Source organism: Plutella xylostella, chromosome 19 (assembly GCF_932276165.1).
Source record: "Plutella xylostella chromosome 19, ilPluXylo3.1, whole genome shotgun sequence".
NCBI lineage: Eukaryota > Metazoa > Arthropoda > Insecta > Lepidoptera > Plutellidae > Plutella > Plutella xylostella.
Genome location: NC_063999.1, coordinates 7185664 through 7204721, shown reverse-complemented (window position 1 = coordinate 7204721; position 19058 = coordinate 7185664). Strand labels below are relative to the sequence as shown.

The window sequence follows — 19058 nt, the reverse complement described above, 5'->3', positions numbered from 1 at the left end:
CAGATTGGTCGTCTGTTGTCTACTAACCTACCATACCTAACACATAAGATGATAAAATATCAATATTCCATAAACTGAACCATAGGTTGAGGATCTTACCTACTTAGATAAAATAAGATATCGATATCGATGTAGAACAAACGGAACAACGCAAGTGGTTACGCGAGAAAACGTACAGTGGCCGATAAGCCAATTACTATTTTGTATTTTTGTATTTATTTATTTAATCAAAATAATCCTTAAAAACTAATATTTACAATATCAGCCAAACAACTGAGCTGTTTATCGGCTGGTAATACTCCCATTTATATTACACTAAACAAGTACCTACTTAAGTTATAAGAAGTACATGCATATTATAGCAACTTATGTAGGCAATTACAATCAACAATTATGTTATTTGGACTAGGTTGATAGGTACAGTAAGGGGCAGAGAAACCTGACCCCCGTCAGAAGCATTGTTACTATGAGAGGGGGGTCAGGTTTATCTGCACCTGACCGTACATAGGTACTTACTTGGAACTACTTGTTCTATAAAGCTGAATAGGCAATGAGCCGGTCAAGTCAGAAAGCAAGTCAGCTAAAGGACCGAGAATCGTGAGGATATCGGACATAACGAACAGCTTGCCTTACCATCACCGACAGATTAACGTTTGGCAGAGGTCACGTCGAGTAATGGACGAATATTGTCTATAAACTTATTTAGGGAAGGTTCGCAAATTTCGCGTTCCGAATGTCACGATTCACGAATACCAGCACTGCATGCATTACATTGGCTTATCAGTGGCCTGGCAGAACTGTGTACCAACCATGAGATTGTTATCATCATCTTTGAAACTTCCACAACTGTACCATGCAAGAGGAACGTTACCACTTTCTTTTGTCAGCTTCTCCGTTCAATCCGAATACTACCAGTTCACGTATGGTCAGATAGACGGGCGCCCCAATCTATGTTTTTTCTTTTGTTTTTTTTTAAAGTAGTAAATTGTCTATCCATCCCTCCAACGGATGTCGGGTATTTGAGAAGAATGGTAAGACCAGACATTAACAACCAGACAGTGACTCTTATGTTAACAATTTAGGTGCTTGCTGCCTGGGACGTTTTGTAGAAGCAACGACAACGCGACAACCACGACAAACGCAAATTAAACGTTATCAATAGACACTCGTGGTTGGTGCACTGACATTGTACCTATAAAGGACTGGGTGGCATCTGTAAACTGGTTACTTCACGAGAAACCTCCGAAGTTACAGCACTGCAGTTAATGCCCGGTGAATTGTGTGTGGTTTATTTATCGGTTTATTATTGTTTTGATAAGTGTTTAATTAAGTGATATAGTTAACTATACTTTAGGTAAGTGGAATTTAATTTACTTACTTAAATATTTTATAAAACATAAATCTAAAAGTAAAACAATCAATACCTAGTCGTCCAGAGTGCCTATAAATCACCAAAAAAAAAAAAAACACGCACTCACGCCTTGTACTAATGTACTCCCTTGCGGGGTAGGCAGAGGTGCATTGCTGCACCCACTTTTCGCCAGAGTGTTATGTTAGTCCCAATGTAATAGGGGGCGGGCCTATTGCCATTTTACGGACACATCCAAGACCCGAGAACAAATATCTGTGTTTAAACAAATATCTGCCCCAGCCGGGAATCGAACCCGGGACCATCGGCTCAGTAGTCAGGGTCACTAACCACTACGCCATTCGGTCGTCATACATCTCCAAATGTCCTAAAACTCCAGAATGTGAAGATAAATTGTTAGTAAAACCAGCGGTATTGCTTTCAATGAAACTTAGCTAAGATCATTCTTGCCTCGATCAAGTGGTCACTCAAACAATTTAAATATTTTCTGATGGGTCCTATGACTTAACTATACTTCTATGCAGCAAATTAATTTTCTATATTATAATAATACGTAGGTACCTACTTACTTACCTACATCTTAGTTCGTCGGTTCCATGTGATTCAGCACAGCGCATATATTCACACGCACCCAAACTATTGGCTACAATGATAACAGCCCTTTTTGTGGTCGAGTGCTAAAAATATCCTGCTATTGGCTATGCTTAATCAAGTGGTTAGGAAATGGTAGGTACCATACACCATACCCTAGCATAATATTTCATGTTCGGTTGCCGGTGGGAACTTAAAAGAATGCGTTAAGTTACTTTAATTATTTATCTCTTAACCTAACTCATAGTTATTAAAAAGGGTATCTAACAGAATACTAATAAGTACTTACCTACTTACCTACCTAAATGTTAAAGCCCGCTTTAGCTAGTCGGAATGTGTTCTAGGTATTTCTTCAATATTTATTCAAGTGTTTTGTTTGAGGGGAGGGAGATGAATGCAGTAGACCTCTATTAGCCCTTCGTCGTCTCATTCACATTAGTGTGAAATGTCCCTGCTACCGCTACCTATTCACATCCACTGCCGCTACACGGGTGCATTATCGACATAGATAAACGTCTGTATATCGTAATTCGCCATAAATTCGGCGCTGTGATTAGTGGAGCGCGCCTCACACGAGCTTATCGACGTCGATAACGAACCCGTGTAGCGGTCTCAGGGTAGCTTTCAGCGCCAGATGTATGGGTCTGTGGAGTTACCACCACTGACCATTAGCAATTAACTTAATTGCTAATGGTCGGTGGTGGTAACTCCATTTTTCCTACATTTAATTAAATTAACAATCCTTAATCAGCGTCGCTTGCTTGTCAAATCTGACGTAACCGGTATGGAGTTGAATTAAATCTTGAATTGTGTTTTAATTCAATCTTGTGTTGTGTAAATTTAGTATCTGAGATAAAAGAATAGGCTTTACACATGGAAGTAATAAATACAAATTTATTATATTACTTACCTACTTCTATGACTTTACTTTACATACAACATGTTCTGCTGCCATAGTACCACCGACATACTTATTAGCAATCACTTATCTGTCAAAAATCTATGTATCAGGATCATGGAAGTAATAAACTGACTGACGACCGAATGGCGTAGTGGTTAGTGACCCTGACTACTGAGCCGAAGGTCCCGGGTTCGATTCCCGGCTGGGGCAGATATTTGTTTTAAAGACAGATATTTGTACTCGGGTCTTGGGTGTTCATATTTATATTGAGTATCTATCTATCTATGTATTTGTGTAGATATATCAGCTGTCCGACACCCATAACACAGGTTCTGCCTAGCTTGGGGTCGGATGGCCGTGTGTGAGATGTCCCCACATATTTATTTATTTATTTATTTAAACTTATCAGGATCCATACAAATTAGCAAATTAGGTACTTATGTCAGTTTTAACAAATACTTATAAGCAATGCGACGCAAGGATTGTTGATTGTCGCTCAGCGTGCTATGGAGAGAGCTATGCTTGGGGTTTCTCTGATGGATCGTATCAGAAATGAGGTTATCCGTCAGAGGACTAAGGTTACCGACATAGCTGTCAAAATATGCAAGCTGAAGTGGCAGGGGGCTGGTCATGTCTGCCGAAGAACCGATTACCGTTGGGGTAGACGAGTTCTCGAGTGGAGACCACGAACAGGCAAACGCAGCGTGTGACGCCCTCCTGCCCGCTGGACTGACGACCTTAGGCGGGTGGCGGGTAGTGGTTGGATGTGGAAGGCCGAGGACCGAGTGTTGTGGCGCTCCTTGGGAGAGGCCTATGTCCAGCAGTGGATGATTATTGGCTGATGATGATGATGAATGATAACCAACAATTAGTGTTAAATTGTGGTAAAATCATTAAATGATAACTACTTAAGAACTTTACGTACTTACCGTAGCTGAGAAATCACTATGAACTTGTAACTTGAGTGCGATTCTACCTATTAGCATTACCGGTTGTAAGGTCTGCCTGTCTGCCCCTACAACTGACAAGAATACTAAACTAACAACAGACTAATAGGTAATGATCATAAAACGTTATTTGGAGGCTAACTTTTCGTGTTAGTTGGTACTTAAGTACATTATTGATAGACACATAAAAGTATAAGGTGTTGGCCGGTGCAGTCGAGTAATTTTTGGTGGAGTTTTAATAAATACAAGCCAGCTACTGCTACTACTACCTAACTCTGACAGTTTCATAAATACCTATTCTGTTCCCATAAGTTACAGATATAGTTAGTACATAATACATACAATACATATAGCAACGACATCTTCAAGTTCAATGCACGATCAATATGATCATCTCTAATCATTCCACAATCGCGCGGGTCAACGGACGTAAGACCGGCTTTTCCGGCGATAAAGATAGGTGCCTATAGATTGTTCTTTACTTAACATCTCGGTGCCAGTTCCTAAAATCTTTAACGAGTCCGAGGTAGGTAGGTAATGCGATAGTAGGTAGAATTAAAGAGTTACTACATTCTTTGTTGTCTTGTTCTGTTTAATTTAAATTAGAAGAGTAGTTATCTATAAGATCCCAAAGGAATAAATAAAGCTCTTTTTTACCTAGCCTATTGGAGTAACCTTGGCTTAGAACCGCTTGAAGCTTCAAGCCTAGTCGAAGAAAACTCAAACATTTTGAAGAATCACGAGAACCATCACATTTTTCAGCATACTGCTACCCTAGTTGTCGGCATCCACTACTACCCACTAAATCTCGTCCAACATTTCGAATATTTTTAAAAATACACGAGTATATATACCTCCTCAATTCTCCACTTCTTGCAGCATGCTGCTGCCCTGGTTGGTGGCTGCGCTGGCGGCGTCGGCTGCGGCGCTGAACAACGGACTGGCCCTGACGCCTCCCATGGGCTGGCTCACCTGGGAGCGGTACCGCTGCATCACTGACTGCAAGAAGTACCCTGATGAGTGTATCAGGTAGGCCACTTGACAGTAACCTGGAACTGTGACTCATTCTGTGATTATAGCAACTTGGGCATGCACTTCTTTTTGTTAGCGTATTGTTGTAAGGATTAGCCAGTCCGATCACATGTCAGTCCCTGATCGTCCAGGTATGCAATCAATACAGCTCTAGAGGGAAGACAACGTTCAATCAGCCAAAATTGAGGCTCGTTTTACAGTCACTCTGATACGACGCTATATTATACTCGACGATCCTCGTGCCTCCTGTAAAACCAGCCTAAAACTTGACTTCAATTCGCATTCCAGTGAGGCGCTGATCAAGAGAACAGCAGATCTGATGGTGAGCGAGGGCTACCTGGCGGCGGGGTACGACTACCTCGGCATCGACGACTGCTGGCTGGAGAAGGAACGAGGACCTGATGGTAGACTGGTGCCCGATAGGGAACGGTTTCCTAATGGAATGAAGGCTGTGGGGGATTACGTGAGTTTTTAGTCTTTAGTCTATTAGAGAGTTTATGATGGGATTAGAGAATCGTCAAAGTGCATGTTGCTGTACAAAAATATTCCAGCGATTTATATGATAATTTATGCTCAAAAAGCCGTACCTAGGTACTACAGCGATAAGTAAAGTCTCTCTGGCTTGCCTATTGTGTAACTAAATAACAAACTTCAAACTTAGTGCTTAGTTATTTTACTCACGTAACTACCTTGTGTACTTCGTAGATGTAGGTACCTAATCAATGGTGACCCAAATATTTTTACCTGTGCGCACTAGAAACAAACGCTTATCTACACACATGTTGCTAAAACTAACTACCTCTGTAGTTTATAAACTCCTTGGCATTGCTCCCCAGATCCACAGTAAAGGCTTGAAGTTCGGCCTCTACGAGGACTATGGGAACCTGACCTGCGCGGGCTACCCGGGGGTGCTGGGGAATGAACAGCTGGACATTGATACCTTCGTGGAGTGGGGCGTGGACTACATCAAGCTGGATGGATGCTACGTGGACGAGGCACAGATGGATGAAGGTAGGGTTGGAAACTATCTTGATTGAGGTGTTTTGTGGGATTTCCTTTAAAGACGTGTATCCGTTACGAGGCCGATCTTATTGGACCGTACGCCAGGAGAATTTTGATTTGCTATTTTGAAAATCTGCAATGCAGTAATACCCTAGACTTTTTTAAGCGACCTTCTGGCTGAAAGTTAAAATCTCTCTCTGAGTACAGTAACTATATAGTACCTACACACATAGTTACAGTACTTAACTAAGTATTTTGAGGGTCTCTCATAATAGATAAGAGTCTAATTATGTACCTACTGTTATTTATTTATTTATTTAAACACTTTATTGTATGTATACACAAATTACACAGTTTAAAGTAAAAGTTAACAAGTACAAGATGAAAATAAATGATGTTATCCTAATACTTCCAGGGTATCCCGCATACGGCAAGATGTTGAACCAGACCGGACGCCCGATACTATACTCCTGCAGCTGGCCAGCCTATCAGGAGGACTACAACGTTAAAAAGAAATATGTGAGTACACTACAATCTATCAGTAAACTTGGTTTTATTGTATGTTTTGTTTACTGTATATATATACCTATACCTAAGTATAAATCGATTATGAAAGCGCGGAAAGAGCGTGACGTGAGGCTCTGGGATACCACAACTGGATATACCTAAGTAACACAACTTTAATCAGCGATTCGAGGGCAGCAGGAGTTATAAAAACTCCTTCGTATTTCCAGATCTTCACTCCAGACTACGAGTCAATATCGAGGCACTGCAACCTGTGGAGGAACTGGGGAGATATCGACGACTCGTGGTCTTCCATGAAGGAGATCATGACCTGGTTCGGAGACAACCAGGACAGGTTCGCCCACTTCGCCGGTCCAGGCAACTGGAACGATCCTGATATGGTGCGTATCACAGATTAAAGAGCCTATAGGTATATGTGTGTAGTCATGTAGTGTATCTAGTGGTTAAAGTCCCATTAACTAGATGAACACAATACATATAGTTAGCCTTTATGACGTATATTCTCTTTTTGCGGATGCAACAAACCTACTGTCTAGTAAGAATCAGTAAGATAGGTACCAGTTTAAAATACCAATAGCATATCTAATTCCATCAGTTATCATTATAAGGTGCCTACTCATAATTCATAATCAGATAAGTAATCCTTTTTCTAGCATCGAAACAAAGCGCCTGATTTAAATTTCCAATTACAGTTGCTGATCGGTAACTTCGGCCTGTCTGTAGACCAGGCGCGGGTACAAATGGCTGTGTGGTCAGTTCTGGCCGCGCCTCTACTCATGAGCACAGATCTGGCAAACATGAGGGATGAGTTCAAGGAGATTCTACTGAACAAGGACATTATTGCCGTCAACCAGGATCCGATGGGGAAACAGGGGCTGAGGGTGTTTAAGAATAACCAGGTAAATTTAGAATCTTACTGGAATGTTGCCTGCCAATAATCCAAAACTAAAACTCAATGAAGTACCTACGTATAGGTATAGGTGGTAATGTTGGTGTATATAGTATATAGGTACCTGCAATCAGCATAATGGCGACCTACAATGGCCAAAGCACCCACCAATGGAAGCAGTACAACACAGTCAATTCGATTACGTATCTCCATTAAGAAACAGCATGAGATTCAAACGGAATTCTGTTCGTTTTCAGACGAAGATCTCAGTGTGGAACCGCCAGCTCCACGACGGCTCCAACGTATTGGCTTTCGTGAGTGAAAGAGAAGACGGCAGCCCGAGGTCGTACTCCTTCTCTTTCTCTCAGATGCAGCTGCCACAGAACTCTTACCGTGTGCAGGTGAGATTGCAACGATACAATTGTAGTCAAAATAGTGTGTGCATTTTATAAAGTGAAGTTGTGGCATATCTTAATGGCGTCATGTAATCTACCATCTTCTTATCGTGTCGGTATATATAGGTACCTTCCCGTAAAATTAAATCTAACTATATATGAAGCCCATCCGTAGATATTTTTAAAGGCCGTCATTGTTTTTTTCAGGACCTGTACCACCTAGAAGATGACCGCATTTTAAAATCGATGGAAGATTTTGAAGTGCGGATAAACCCTACAGGCAAGTACACTACATTCCCATCTCTCCCCTCGATTAACTCAACTGATTTTGTTTCGAGAAATGCTTAAAATTATTAACTATGTTTCAGGTTGTAAGTACTACAAATTCACTATCATCCCATCAGATGAATCGGATGAAGAACAAAAGACTGTTGAAAACAAAATATAACTAGCTACTTAGGAATAGGTAATCTAGTTACCTTTGTATTAAGTACCTATGTTTTAATGTGCCACTTACCCACTATGAATGGAATGAGGATGGAAACTAGCGAAACATGGGCGAAACTTTGGCAGCACTGACAAGAAGTGTAACTAATACCTAATGCAATCTAATCAGAAAACTGACAAAATTACTTAAATGTCGCCTGAATCAAAAAACAAGAAGAGATTAATTAGGTTTAGTCATTAACCAATGGAGTCATCTTTAGTAGTTTTCCTTCCCATTCAAATTATTGTAAGTAGATAATAAGTACAAATACACTCATAGTATAGTATTGTAAGGGATGGTAAAGCAAATAAAATTTCTAAAAACAGTTCAGATTTATTTTTTTTCTTCAAATTAATTTTTAACCCCATGATTCTGTGGCCATGCTAGGCCTGCAGGTATAACCTATATAATATAGGTACCTATTTAAAAGGCATAATTCAAAAGTGATGCTGATGAAGCCGATACGGCGCCGCTATGACCATAGACTTAGTATATGCATACTAAGTCTATGGCTATGACACACCGACACCCAGCCGACGACACCAAAATCGATGAACCTAAAGGAGACGACTATAGTGCCTTGACCTAGGAAGTCAACTCGATATTATCAATATGTAAACAATTGAGGGTATTCTTGAATTATTAATATTATGATAAAAAACAGGAATTTATTATTAGACATTTTAGCATACAGACAATCATTATCATTATTGAAATGTGAGTTGGGTGAACTGTATTGTCTATTAGTTGGTAAAGTTATATGTGGTTATAGTAGGCAGTGTCTACGTGTACCTATAGATTACACTTACACTTCAGAGTAGATAACTGTATTTTTTATGAAAAACATAAGTTTGAGTGCAAGTAAGTATCTACTATAACAGGAATAGGTAATCTTACCCTAAACAAATATATCCGTGCTAGAATCAGTGTAAAAAATTTGAACGCATCCTTTAATGACAGTTCTTTTGATGACATTTATTTAGGAAAAACCGGAAACGTCAATATTACAAATGAGGTGAAAGTTGCGAACTTAGTTTGCGGTGAAATTCGTAGAAAATATAGAAAAACTATCGTATCTAATTAAAGAAACAAGTATTTTTAGTGTTCAGCATAAACACACTACCTGTTACATCAGTTTACAGACTTACGTGTCAGTGATTTTAATTAATCAAATCGGTTTGTTGTGCGCTCGCATTGCGATTGAAAGAAAGCTGGTAACTGGGCTGTAGTAGGTTAATAGTGTCGAGTGGCGTGTTGGACGCTGCTTACGTCGACAGACGGGCAAGTTAAAGTGCTCAGTCGTGGCCGATGTGCCGCGGAGAGCAAGACGCGTGATCTAGTGAGGCGAGGAGAATACTGAGCAGTAGCCGCCAGTCGCGAGCCGCCGCCGTCGCCGAGTGCGTGCCGCCTGCCGAGTCGACGCTCCGCACGTACCCTTGAACGTGAAAGTTAAAAGCCGCACGCGTAACTGTAATCATGGGTGGCAAAGTAGAAAACGTCGGCATTTTGGCCATGGAAACCTACATTCCTTCACAATATGTGGACCAAACGGACCTGGAAGAGTTCGACGGAGTCGCCGCCGGGAAATACACCGTCGGGCTCGGCCAGAGCAAGATGGGCTTCTGCTCTGACAGAGAAGACATAAACTCTCTGGCCATGACTGTGCTTCACAAACTGATTGAGAAGAACAACATTGACCTGCACGACATTGGGCGCCTGGAGGTCGGTACAGAGACTATTATTGATAAAAGCAAGAGTGTAAAGACATTTCTGATGACCTTATTTGCTGAGGCGGGAGCCACAGATATTGAGGGCATTGACACAACAAATGCTTGCTATGGGGGCACAGCTGCTCTGTTTAATGCAATTAACTGGGTAGAATCATCTTCATGGGATGGACGAAAAGCTATAGTGGTTGCTGGAGATATAGCCGTGTATGGGAAAGGCCCGGCGCGGCCCACAGGAGGGGCAGGAGCTGTGGCCATGCTGGTGGGGCCTGATGCCCCTCTTGTATTTGACCGCGGTGTGAGAGCCTCATACATGACTCACGCCTATGACTTCTACAAGCCTGACCTGGCATCTGAGTTCCCCTTTGTTGATGGAAAGTTATCTATCAAGTGCTATCTCAGTGCTCTAGACAACTGTTACAATTTATTTTCAAAGAAGATGCGCAGGGATCAGCCCGATTTCAAGGGGCTTCTGAGTTTAGATGGGATGCTGTTCCACTCTCCCTATTGCAAATTGGTGCAGAAATCACTTGCACGGATGTGTTTCAATGACTTCCTAAATACTCCACCTGAAGATAGAGAGAAACAGTTCCCAGGACTATCAGAGTTTAGCAATCATAAGTTAGAGGAAACATACTTTGACCGAGATGTAGAGAAAGCATTTATGACTTATAGTCAAAATCTATTTGAAGAAAAGACTAAACCTTCATTGAATTTAGCTCGTAATGTAGGGAACATGTACACAGCCTCCCTGTATGGCAGTCTGGCTTCATACCTGATCAGCAAATCCCCTGAAGAACTTGTGGGGAAGAAGTTTGCACTATTCTCTTATGGGTCAGGGCTCTCATCCACCATGTACTCCATACAGATATGCAATGATGTGAGTGCTGGTTCCAAGTTGCAAAGGTTGATAAGTTCACTTCATGACTCAATATCTCTAATAGATAAGAGGGAATGTGTGAAACCTCAAACATTCTCGGACCTGATGGATGTGAGGACCAAGAACTACCACACGGCACCCTACGAGCCCTCTGGGTCCATTGCTGCCCTGTTCCCAGGAACTTACTACCTCGAGAAAATTGATGACCAAAGAAGGCGTACCTATGGAAGAAAAGAATAGTAATGCTAGTTATTAGGTGAATATTTTTTGTATGAGTGTTTGGTGTTGGAAATATCAATTGATTGTGAATTTGAAGTGGATTATTGGATCTGTAATCCTTTGAATAAAATGTGTATTAAATATACATTTAATATATTTATTATAAATGGAAACAACTAAATAGGCATAGTAAAAGATCAACTTTTATACCAGTCACAGAGTTTCTGAATAGTTTATTTGTTAACATTGACATTGTTAAGCTAGATAAAATTATTTTAATTAAGTTAACTTCAACATGACATAGTTTGTGGCTATAAATATACAAAACCAAAATCTTTTAGTTAAGTATTAAAGATGACAATGATTGAGAATATTTATTTTCATTCAGCTTATATTGATATTAATTTGATGTAATCAAGTATTAAATTCTATTGGTGCTCTTATGATTCTGAATATTTTAATTGGAAATAAAAACATAAACAGTAATTAATTATTGATTTATTTTTTATTGGCATTTGTTGTGTTGTGTTGTAAATTAAGGTTGTCATAATACAAACTATATCTTAATACATTTATCTACGTAGTGTCTGGTCTCAGTGACCTAATGTATGATAGAGATCATGTGCACATATTTATAGTCAAGTCATATGACCTTAGCTCCATGATAAGGAAATGTCTAGAAAATTACAGTTTTCTACTAGACTCTATTCTAGTTATGTAAGTATGTACATTCTGAATCTATGATGAAGCATACATAGGCTGTTTGGTCTAATATTTTTTAATTCCTATTGATATTGATCGAATATCACACACAACTCATGTACCATATGTAGGTAGGTACATAGAACGTTCACGAAATAAAAGCTTTTCAAAATTTAATTAATACCAGCCCGGATGCTGAAATGCTTAACATTGTGTAAGGTTCAAAAGTGTAAAGAAAAATATGACGACTGTGGTAGGTAGTTAAACATTTTTATATCTGGTGATGTAAATTATGTAAGTAACCAACCTTGGCTTTGAAATGTGCTAACTTGTAATAAAACAAAAGACATTCGAATAATAAGTCGCGCTCTTCATGGCTGTTGAAATATTGCCGGGAGGTTTTCAAAAACGTGAGAATAACCGTAAAACCTGTTAGGTACGAGCTGTCTCTCGAGTCAACATTTCGAATTAACATAATCAGCCTACAACTAACGGTTTTCCTGTCATACTTATTGGCCGTGTCGATATTTAGGCTGCTTTCCCAGTAGGCAAACTATTCACCTGTTACTAGGCGACTAGATAACCCATTATTGAAGGGGTATAGGTATCGTCATGGGGTGTACCTCCCAAATTTTCCCTAGCTTACTTGTTTTCCGATATCTGCATTTCTAGATTTAGCACCTCTATCTAGTAGAACACCAACCCGCAGTGGACCAGCGTGGAGGTAAATGGCCCAAGCTTAGGAAGGCAGTTTAGACCGTGGGGATATGTATGCACAAAGGTTCCATTAGAGAGAGTAAGGTGCACTAAACACTTAACCCCACATATAATAGAATAGAAGGTAAGTCGGGTCAGGAAGCCGCCTGTAAGTATTTAGATGAGGAAAGCCGAGGACAGTCGTTACTTCGGGGGAGGCTAAGTCCAGCACCTGAGAACTTGGCACATTGGGTAAGTAATGAATGATCTACCTTGATGCCTTTACTTATATACTTTCAGCAGTATCAGTTGTGATTATAAAACATGTGATTGATAGTATACTTATGAACGAAAAAAATATTTCGAAGAAATCTCAATGTTATAAAGATAATTGGCATAATTCGCCCTATTATTTATGATAGATACTTAATTCTAAATTATTGCGTATTTCAGGATATCCTTTGAATGTAAGTAAGTATAATTCAAAGTAGGTATATAAGTACTTACATCATACATCACGATCCATCACGTTCCCACTGCTGGGGCACGGGTCTCCTTCCAATGAAAGAAGGGTTTTAGGCCTAGTCCACCACGCTAAGTATTTATTTATAAGTACTTTATATAATTACAATAATATTTTATGTAAGTACTTATAAATACCTACTTTAAATACTTAGAAACGCCTTCCTTCCTTCTACATATAAGTAGTTGTGTACCAAGAGGTACCCACATCTTATTTTTATTCATTTAAGTATTAATTTTAGTAAGCAACTATAACCGTGAATGCTTTAAAAAAATCTATAGGTTAGGTGGCTATAGTACAGTCCTGGCTCCTCTCAGAGTGACATTGACAATGCTGCTTGAGGGTGAGGGGTCAGGTTTCTTTGCCCCGACCGTACCTACCTAGTTACAAGCGGGGGAATAGATATATACCTACCTACCTACTAACATGTTTGGAATATTTTTGTGAGGAAGTGACGAATTGGTAGAGGGGGAATGAACTCTTTTGTTAGACGATGAGCTCTTTAGGATGGGTGTAATTTAATCTGATCGTTATTTTCATATTATGTAGTTTCCTCTAGCTGTGAGGAAAGGTCAAAGTCTGAAATATCTTCAGAAAGTAACTACCTACGTAGGTATGCTGAATTGCTGACCGATCAGGGCTAGGCCACGTTAGTAAATCAGTTTTTTGAATGATAACGAATGCGTTTCTTTTATTGTTGGATATAGGAATGACTGAATGAGGATACTTATAAGTAATTTTGTTGGATTGGTTACTGCAACGTCAGCAAGCATGTAAAAATAAATAAGACATTAATTAGGTAACCTCATGGAAGTAATAGTTAAGTAAGTAAGTACTTATTACTCCCATGGTCCATGGGTAACCTATTTAAGTACCTATAGGGGAATGGCCACGTCACAGCATCTCATTGGTTAGTTTAGTACATAAGATCACTACCTACTTACAGGGTGTGACATTCCCATATCTGCAACTTGTATTCTAGTGATTAACTCCGACTTCATTTAATTAATTAATTTATGAGATCTCTCGGGAAGAGAATCAATGGCCAAGGAACTGCTAGGATATTTTTAACCTAAGTAGGTATCTCTTTATGTAATAACTACGTAGGTAAGTACACCTTATCTACATACGAGTAGGTAACTATAGTTAGGAAACTTATCTAACTTAAAATCGATGCATGCTATGGCGCTTACGCATCCAGTGTAAAGGTTAAAGTACCTACTTACTTATTCATTTTTTTAAACTTTACCATTTAAGTATAGTTAGGTACATTCACATACTGTGTAGAACGCAGATAATAAACTAAGATTAGTATTGTATAATGCGGCAGCTATCTATTGTATTGTATCTGACGAACTGACGAACGATCTTTACTCCTACGTCATCTGAATTAACGTTGATGGGTACCTACCTATGTGGTAGCCAGTTAAGATTGATATACATATCGTAGGCTTTGGTTAGTAGCAGGAGCAGGGTCTTATTAGCTACCTCGAACTTGACCAGGTGGCAAAGTGGTGAGGGTTACTTAGTAACGCGTGGTAACGCTGACTCTGAACTACTGTGTGAGATATGACCGGGTTTGATCCCCGTCAGGGACGGACAAAATAACTTCTTTCGGCTGTGGATGTGCCCTTCTATGGATAGCAAAAGACGTTTATTGGTCTTACAGCCTTACTTTTAACACAACACTGGGCGTAGATAACCCCGCAAGGGAATACCTAATGCACAGTTAAATAATTGGTGGTAACTAATAGGACTGGTTGGTTTTACGTATGATGGGATGGATGACTTATAGGTATCATTACCATTGAGGGCTAGGGTGGGTTTATGTGTCATCTAGTACCTCTTCAACTTACCTATGGTAAAAGTATTGTGTGTAAATAGCTTTCAGTTTACAGGAGTTACCTACAGGATGACTGTGCTGAAGTCCGTCATGAACTAGGTAAGTAAATAATTCATAATAAACATTATTGTTTTATTTTATTAATAAATCCCTGTAATAAAATTGTTGATTATGATTATCAGGTAGGTAGGATGTGCCTAAACAATAAACACGTTGTCATGATAATAAATAATAAGCAAAGAATTAATTAATTGTGGTGATTATCAAAGTGTTAATGAATGACATAGTTACTATTAGGAATCACTTACCTACCTACTTATATTTTATTTTTCGAGCTTCTCATCTGAGGGTTTAGTCTAGGGTTTTCTAATCGATGAAGCAGTGAAAATCGACTCAAATTTGTATAGCACGGAGCTAGAGCAGCTTCTACCGCTGGGTGGCGACTCTACTCCACCATAAAATTCAAAGATAGGTCGTACTTGCCATGCCATTACTCAAACGGGGTAAAAAGTCGCACTATCCCCATCAACAAAGTACCTAATACTGTGAACCCCATGCTGATGATTATCAACCTGACCTCTCCTCCACCATTCGGTTATTTCAATAGGTAAGTACATGCCTACCTACATATAAGGGAAATAATTCGGTTTTATCACAACTATAAAAAATACTATCTTTAAAATTCGGCAATAAATTGATACCATTCTCTACCTTATTGTTTTATGATTCGGCATCTCTTATGGTAATCATTAATACTGAAATATTCTGATAACCAATTCATATAAAAACTACCCGAAAAACATACAGAAGCATAGTCATTTTTGTGACTCAAAGCTAACAGGTAAGCTAACACTTCTCTACCTAACTAACTTTCTTTTCTATTATGTGATCTAATATTCCTAACTACTGAAAATGTACTCCTACTATAAACAATAACAATTATTTTTCATTCTAGCAAAATCCAAGATGAAGTTCCTCATTGCCTTCGCTTTGATCGCCGTGGCCTCGGCCGCCATCATCAGGCCCGCTCCCATCGAGGCGGAGATTGCTGAGCTCCAGCAGATCATCGCTGCCATCCAGAGCCCCAACACCGACCCCGCCACCGCCGCCGCCCTCGAGGCCATGCTCCTGGAGTCCCTTGCTCTGCCCGCCGGTGCCCAGCCCGTCGTTGGACCCACCTTCGTCGACTTCCCCACCCCCGATGGTGGCGCCGTCAGCGAGGCCGTCTCCGCTTCGTCTGCGTCCGACAACAAGACTCCCCTTGTTCAGATCATCCTGAACATCCAGAAGCCCGAGGACGTCGCTCTTGAGAGCCCTGTTGCCACCCCCGTCTCCCCTCTGCCCACCCCCGCCTCCCCTCTGCCCACCCCCGCCCCCGTGCCCGGTGTTGTTCTGCCTGCCCCCACTCCCATCACCGTTGTTGAGGCCGCCCCCTCTCCTATCACCGTTGTAGAGGCCGCCCCCTCTCCCATCACCGTTGTTGAGGCTGCTCCCTCTCCCATCACTGTTGTAGAGGCCGCCCCCTCTCCCATCACCGTTGTTGAGGCCGCCCCCTCTCCCATCACCGTTGTTGAGGCTGCTCCCTCTCCCATCACTGTTGTAGAGGCCGCCCCCTCTCCCATCACCGTTGTTGAGGCCGCCCCCTCTCCCATCACCGTTGTTGAGGCTGCTCCCTCTCCCATCACTGTTGTAGAGGCCGCCCCCTCTCCCATCACCGTTGTTGAGGCCGCCCCCTCTCCCATCACCGTTGTTGAGGCTGCTCCCTCTCCCATCACTGTTGTAGAGGCCGCCCCCTCTCCCATCACCGTTGTTGAGGCCGCCCCCTCTCCCATCACCGTTGTAGAGGCCGCCCCCTCTCCCATCACCGTGGTCGAGGCTGCCCCCTCTCCCATCACCGTGGTCGAGGCTGCCCCCTCTCCCATCACCGTGGTCGAGGCTGCCCCCTCTCCCATCACCGTGGTCGAGGCTGCTCCCTCTCCCATCACCGTGGTCGAGGCTGCTCCCTCTCCCATCACCGTGGTCGAGGCTGCCCCCCTCCCCATCACCGTGGTCGAGGCTGCCCCCCTCCCCATCACCGTTGTTGAGGGCGTCGCCGCCGCCCCCACCCGCCCCATGCCCATCCCTGCCGGAGCTGTGGCTGTGGCTCTCCCTGAATACCTGAACTAAGTTTAAGAACTGAAAACTTTGTTTCATTATGAATCAGTGAAGTGTGATAATAAAATTGAATAAAAAATATTCTTACAGAACCTGAAATGTTTTTATGTCCTTCTTTCATGCCTACTTTAAATAGAAACATTGGGTAAATAGGAAATTAAAATTAAGTAACCAAGTAGATAGGTATTTAACTTACTAGTTAGGTAAAAAAAAAATGTTCATTTAAGTAACCATCCTCAAAACCTCATCCTCAATCTCCATCTTGCAATAAGAAATCCTAACTAATATTATAAATGCGAAAGTAACTGTGTCTGTCTGTCTGTCTGTCTGTCTGTTACTCTTTCACGCCAAAACTACTGAACGGATTTGAATGAAATTTGGTATACATACGGTCTAGACCCTGGGAAAGAACATAGGCTACTTTTTATCCCGGAATTCCCACGGGAAAACTTTTTAAGGCGAAGCGAAGCGCGCGGGAACAGCTAGTAAACTATATTAGTTACTTAGTTAATATAAGTAAATCTAGTAACTATATCCTCTACTGTTGTGTACACTACGTATGTATGTATACTTATTTATTTATTTAAACTAGTTAAATGTTTACTTAACTACAATATTGGTACACCTACTTCCTCATATATGATTGGAATCATTCCATGACCCAAAGGTTGTCGCTTTTAGCGATAAGGCCGCCTATTGAGTTATATCCACTGTGTAAGTTATGTGTGTTCTGTTTAGTCGATAAAGTAGCAGGTATTATATTCTAATTCTGCTTAGTTGATACTTAATCGTGATAATCCAGATGACAAAATTTGGGTGGTGGAAGGGGCTTTTCAGGAGAAGTTGGATAACTAACTAGTCTATCTGCCTGAACGTTTTTATGCAAAACTTGTGCGTGCGTACGATTTTCGCAAAGTTTAACCGCCGCCTCGTCTGTGCGTCACCAAAAGTACCTACCCATTTTCAGACTACAATGATTACATCGTCAAGAACAAGGATCTGCCTTTTGCAAAGGGCAGCCTCAAATAGTAATAGGCGAGGAGGCAGCCTCAACAACATTGATAAGAGGGCGGGCGTTTTCTGCAACGACCATTGGGGAGAAAATAGCCGGCATACTTATAGTAGATCTTTGTTAGCCGGCCACAAGATTAGTGATGGGAGAGCAGGCGGCCTTAACAACAGCGATGAGAGAGGGGGTAGCCACCAGCCAGCCTAACAAACAGAGATGAAAGAGGAGGTCACCATAAAAATTCATAATTTAATATTTATTACATTGTTGCTTTAACAAAAGTCTAATCTAACGAAAAGGCGAAGCGTAGAAGAAATGAATACTCGGAATAATAACTACGACCAATATTTCACAGATACATGGGAGTAATAAGATGCACAGATGGTAGGAATGTCAAATTGACAAATAATGACACATGACATTCAAACTGTCAAAAATATTTTATAACCTCAAAGTTCCATTGAGTTTTCTGTATTTATTTGATAAATTCAATAATTTATTAAACCTACCAACTTTGATTCGTACAAAATGAGGTGGAGTCCGTCGCTGTTTTCAGCAGCGAACCAGCGATCTGCGAGGCGACCCCAAGTGGAGCCAGTGCCCTTTCAAATGCTTCTACCTTTGAAGTTGAAGAAGACTGTATCTGGTAAAAACGACCGTCAAAGAGAAGCGGCCTGTATGCAGGAGATGGCTGTGATGTTCGCTTGCTTTAAGAAGAGTGAATTCGACCAACAGCAGTGTTTAAAGGAGGTCGCGGCGTTTCAAGGATGCTACAAGGAATACAAAGAAAAGGCTTCCAGTCTTCGTCAGCAAGAGAGGCAAGGTATCCTAGTGCCGGGAGAGAAGAAACTAACGCACAGACAAATGAATCAACTACTCAAAGCTTTTCCTCCACAGTCATAGGGATTCAATTGTGTAAATTAGATTTTAGAAACATAATTATTTTAGATGTAAATAAAACTTGAGATAATTCTTAACTGTGTGTACATATTAACTTCCTTTATTTCCTACATTTGCTTTTTAGACCAAGATAACAAATTAAATATTCCGGTCATAAGTACCTAGATCTCTGTGGACAAAAAATAAAACTTGTAGACCTTTACTAGACTATTATATTTCTTGTCATTTTGTTAGGAAACAATAAAGATTACCGACTTCTTTTAGATC

General features: G+C 40.8%; 4 protein-coding genes across 6 annotated transcripts; all 4 read left to right on the top strand.

Moving 5' to 3' along the window:
- Positions 1 to 1208: 1208 nt before the first annotated feature.
- Positions 1209 to 8464, top strand: LOC105390698 (alpha-N-acetylgalactosaminidase). The gene is made up of 10 exons (XM_048627978.1): positions 1209 to 1354; positions 4688 to 4837; positions 5129 to 5303; positions 5677 to 5851; positions 6258 to 6361; positions 6577 to 6747; positions 7060 to 7266; positions 7514 to 7657; positions 7859 to 7931; positions 8020 to 8464. Exons 2-10 carry the CDS (start codon positions 4689 to 4691, stop codon positions 8097 to 8099), a joined length of 1278 nt encoding a protein of 425 aa, XP_048483935.1. The 5' UTR covers positions 1209 to 1354; position 4688; the 3' UTR covers positions 8100 to 8464.
- Positions 8465 to 9002: 538 nt separating this feature from the next.
- On the top strand, positions 9003 to 11403 carry LOC105390697 (hydroxymethylglutaryl-CoA synthase 1). Its single transcript, XM_011562036.3, has one exon. It carries the CDS (start codon positions 9615 to 9617, stop codon positions 10983 to 10985), a length of 1371 nt encoding a protein of 456 aa, XP_011560338.3. The 5' UTR covers positions 9003 to 9614; the 3' UTR covers positions 10986 to 11403.
- A 4007-nt stretch (positions 11404 to 15410) lies between these two features.
- Positions 15411 to 16974, top strand: LOC119690638 (nematocyst expressed protein 3-like). Of its 3 annotated transcripts, none has more exons than XM_048627984.1 (3): positions 15411 to 15569; positions 15684 to 16633; positions 16784 to 16974. In XM_048627984.1, exons 2-3 carry the CDS (start codon positions 15695 to 15697, stop codon positions 16892 to 16894), a joined length of 1050 nt encoding a protein of 349 aa, XP_048483941.1. In that variant the 5' UTR covers positions 15411 to 15569; positions 15684 to 15694; the 3' UTR covers positions 16895 to 16974. The 3 variants fall into 3 exon arrangements, with proteins under 3 accessions (XP_048483941.1, XP_048483940.1, XP_037962309.2); XM_048627983.1 differs by having other exon boundaries at positions 15684 to 16753; XM_038106381.2 differs by having other exon boundaries at positions 15684 to 16974.
- A 1334-nt stretch (positions 16975 to 18308) lies between these two features.
- LOC105397592 lies at positions 18309 to 18868 on the top strand. The gene has a single exon (XM_011569613.3). The coding sequence runs from the start codon at positions 18420 to 18422 to the stop codon at positions 18792 to 18794; it is 375 nt and encodes a 124-aa protein (XP_011567915.3). The 5' UTR covers positions 18309 to 18419; the 3' UTR covers positions 18795 to 18868.
- The last annotated feature ends 190 nt before the right edge of the window (positions 18869 to 19058 follow it).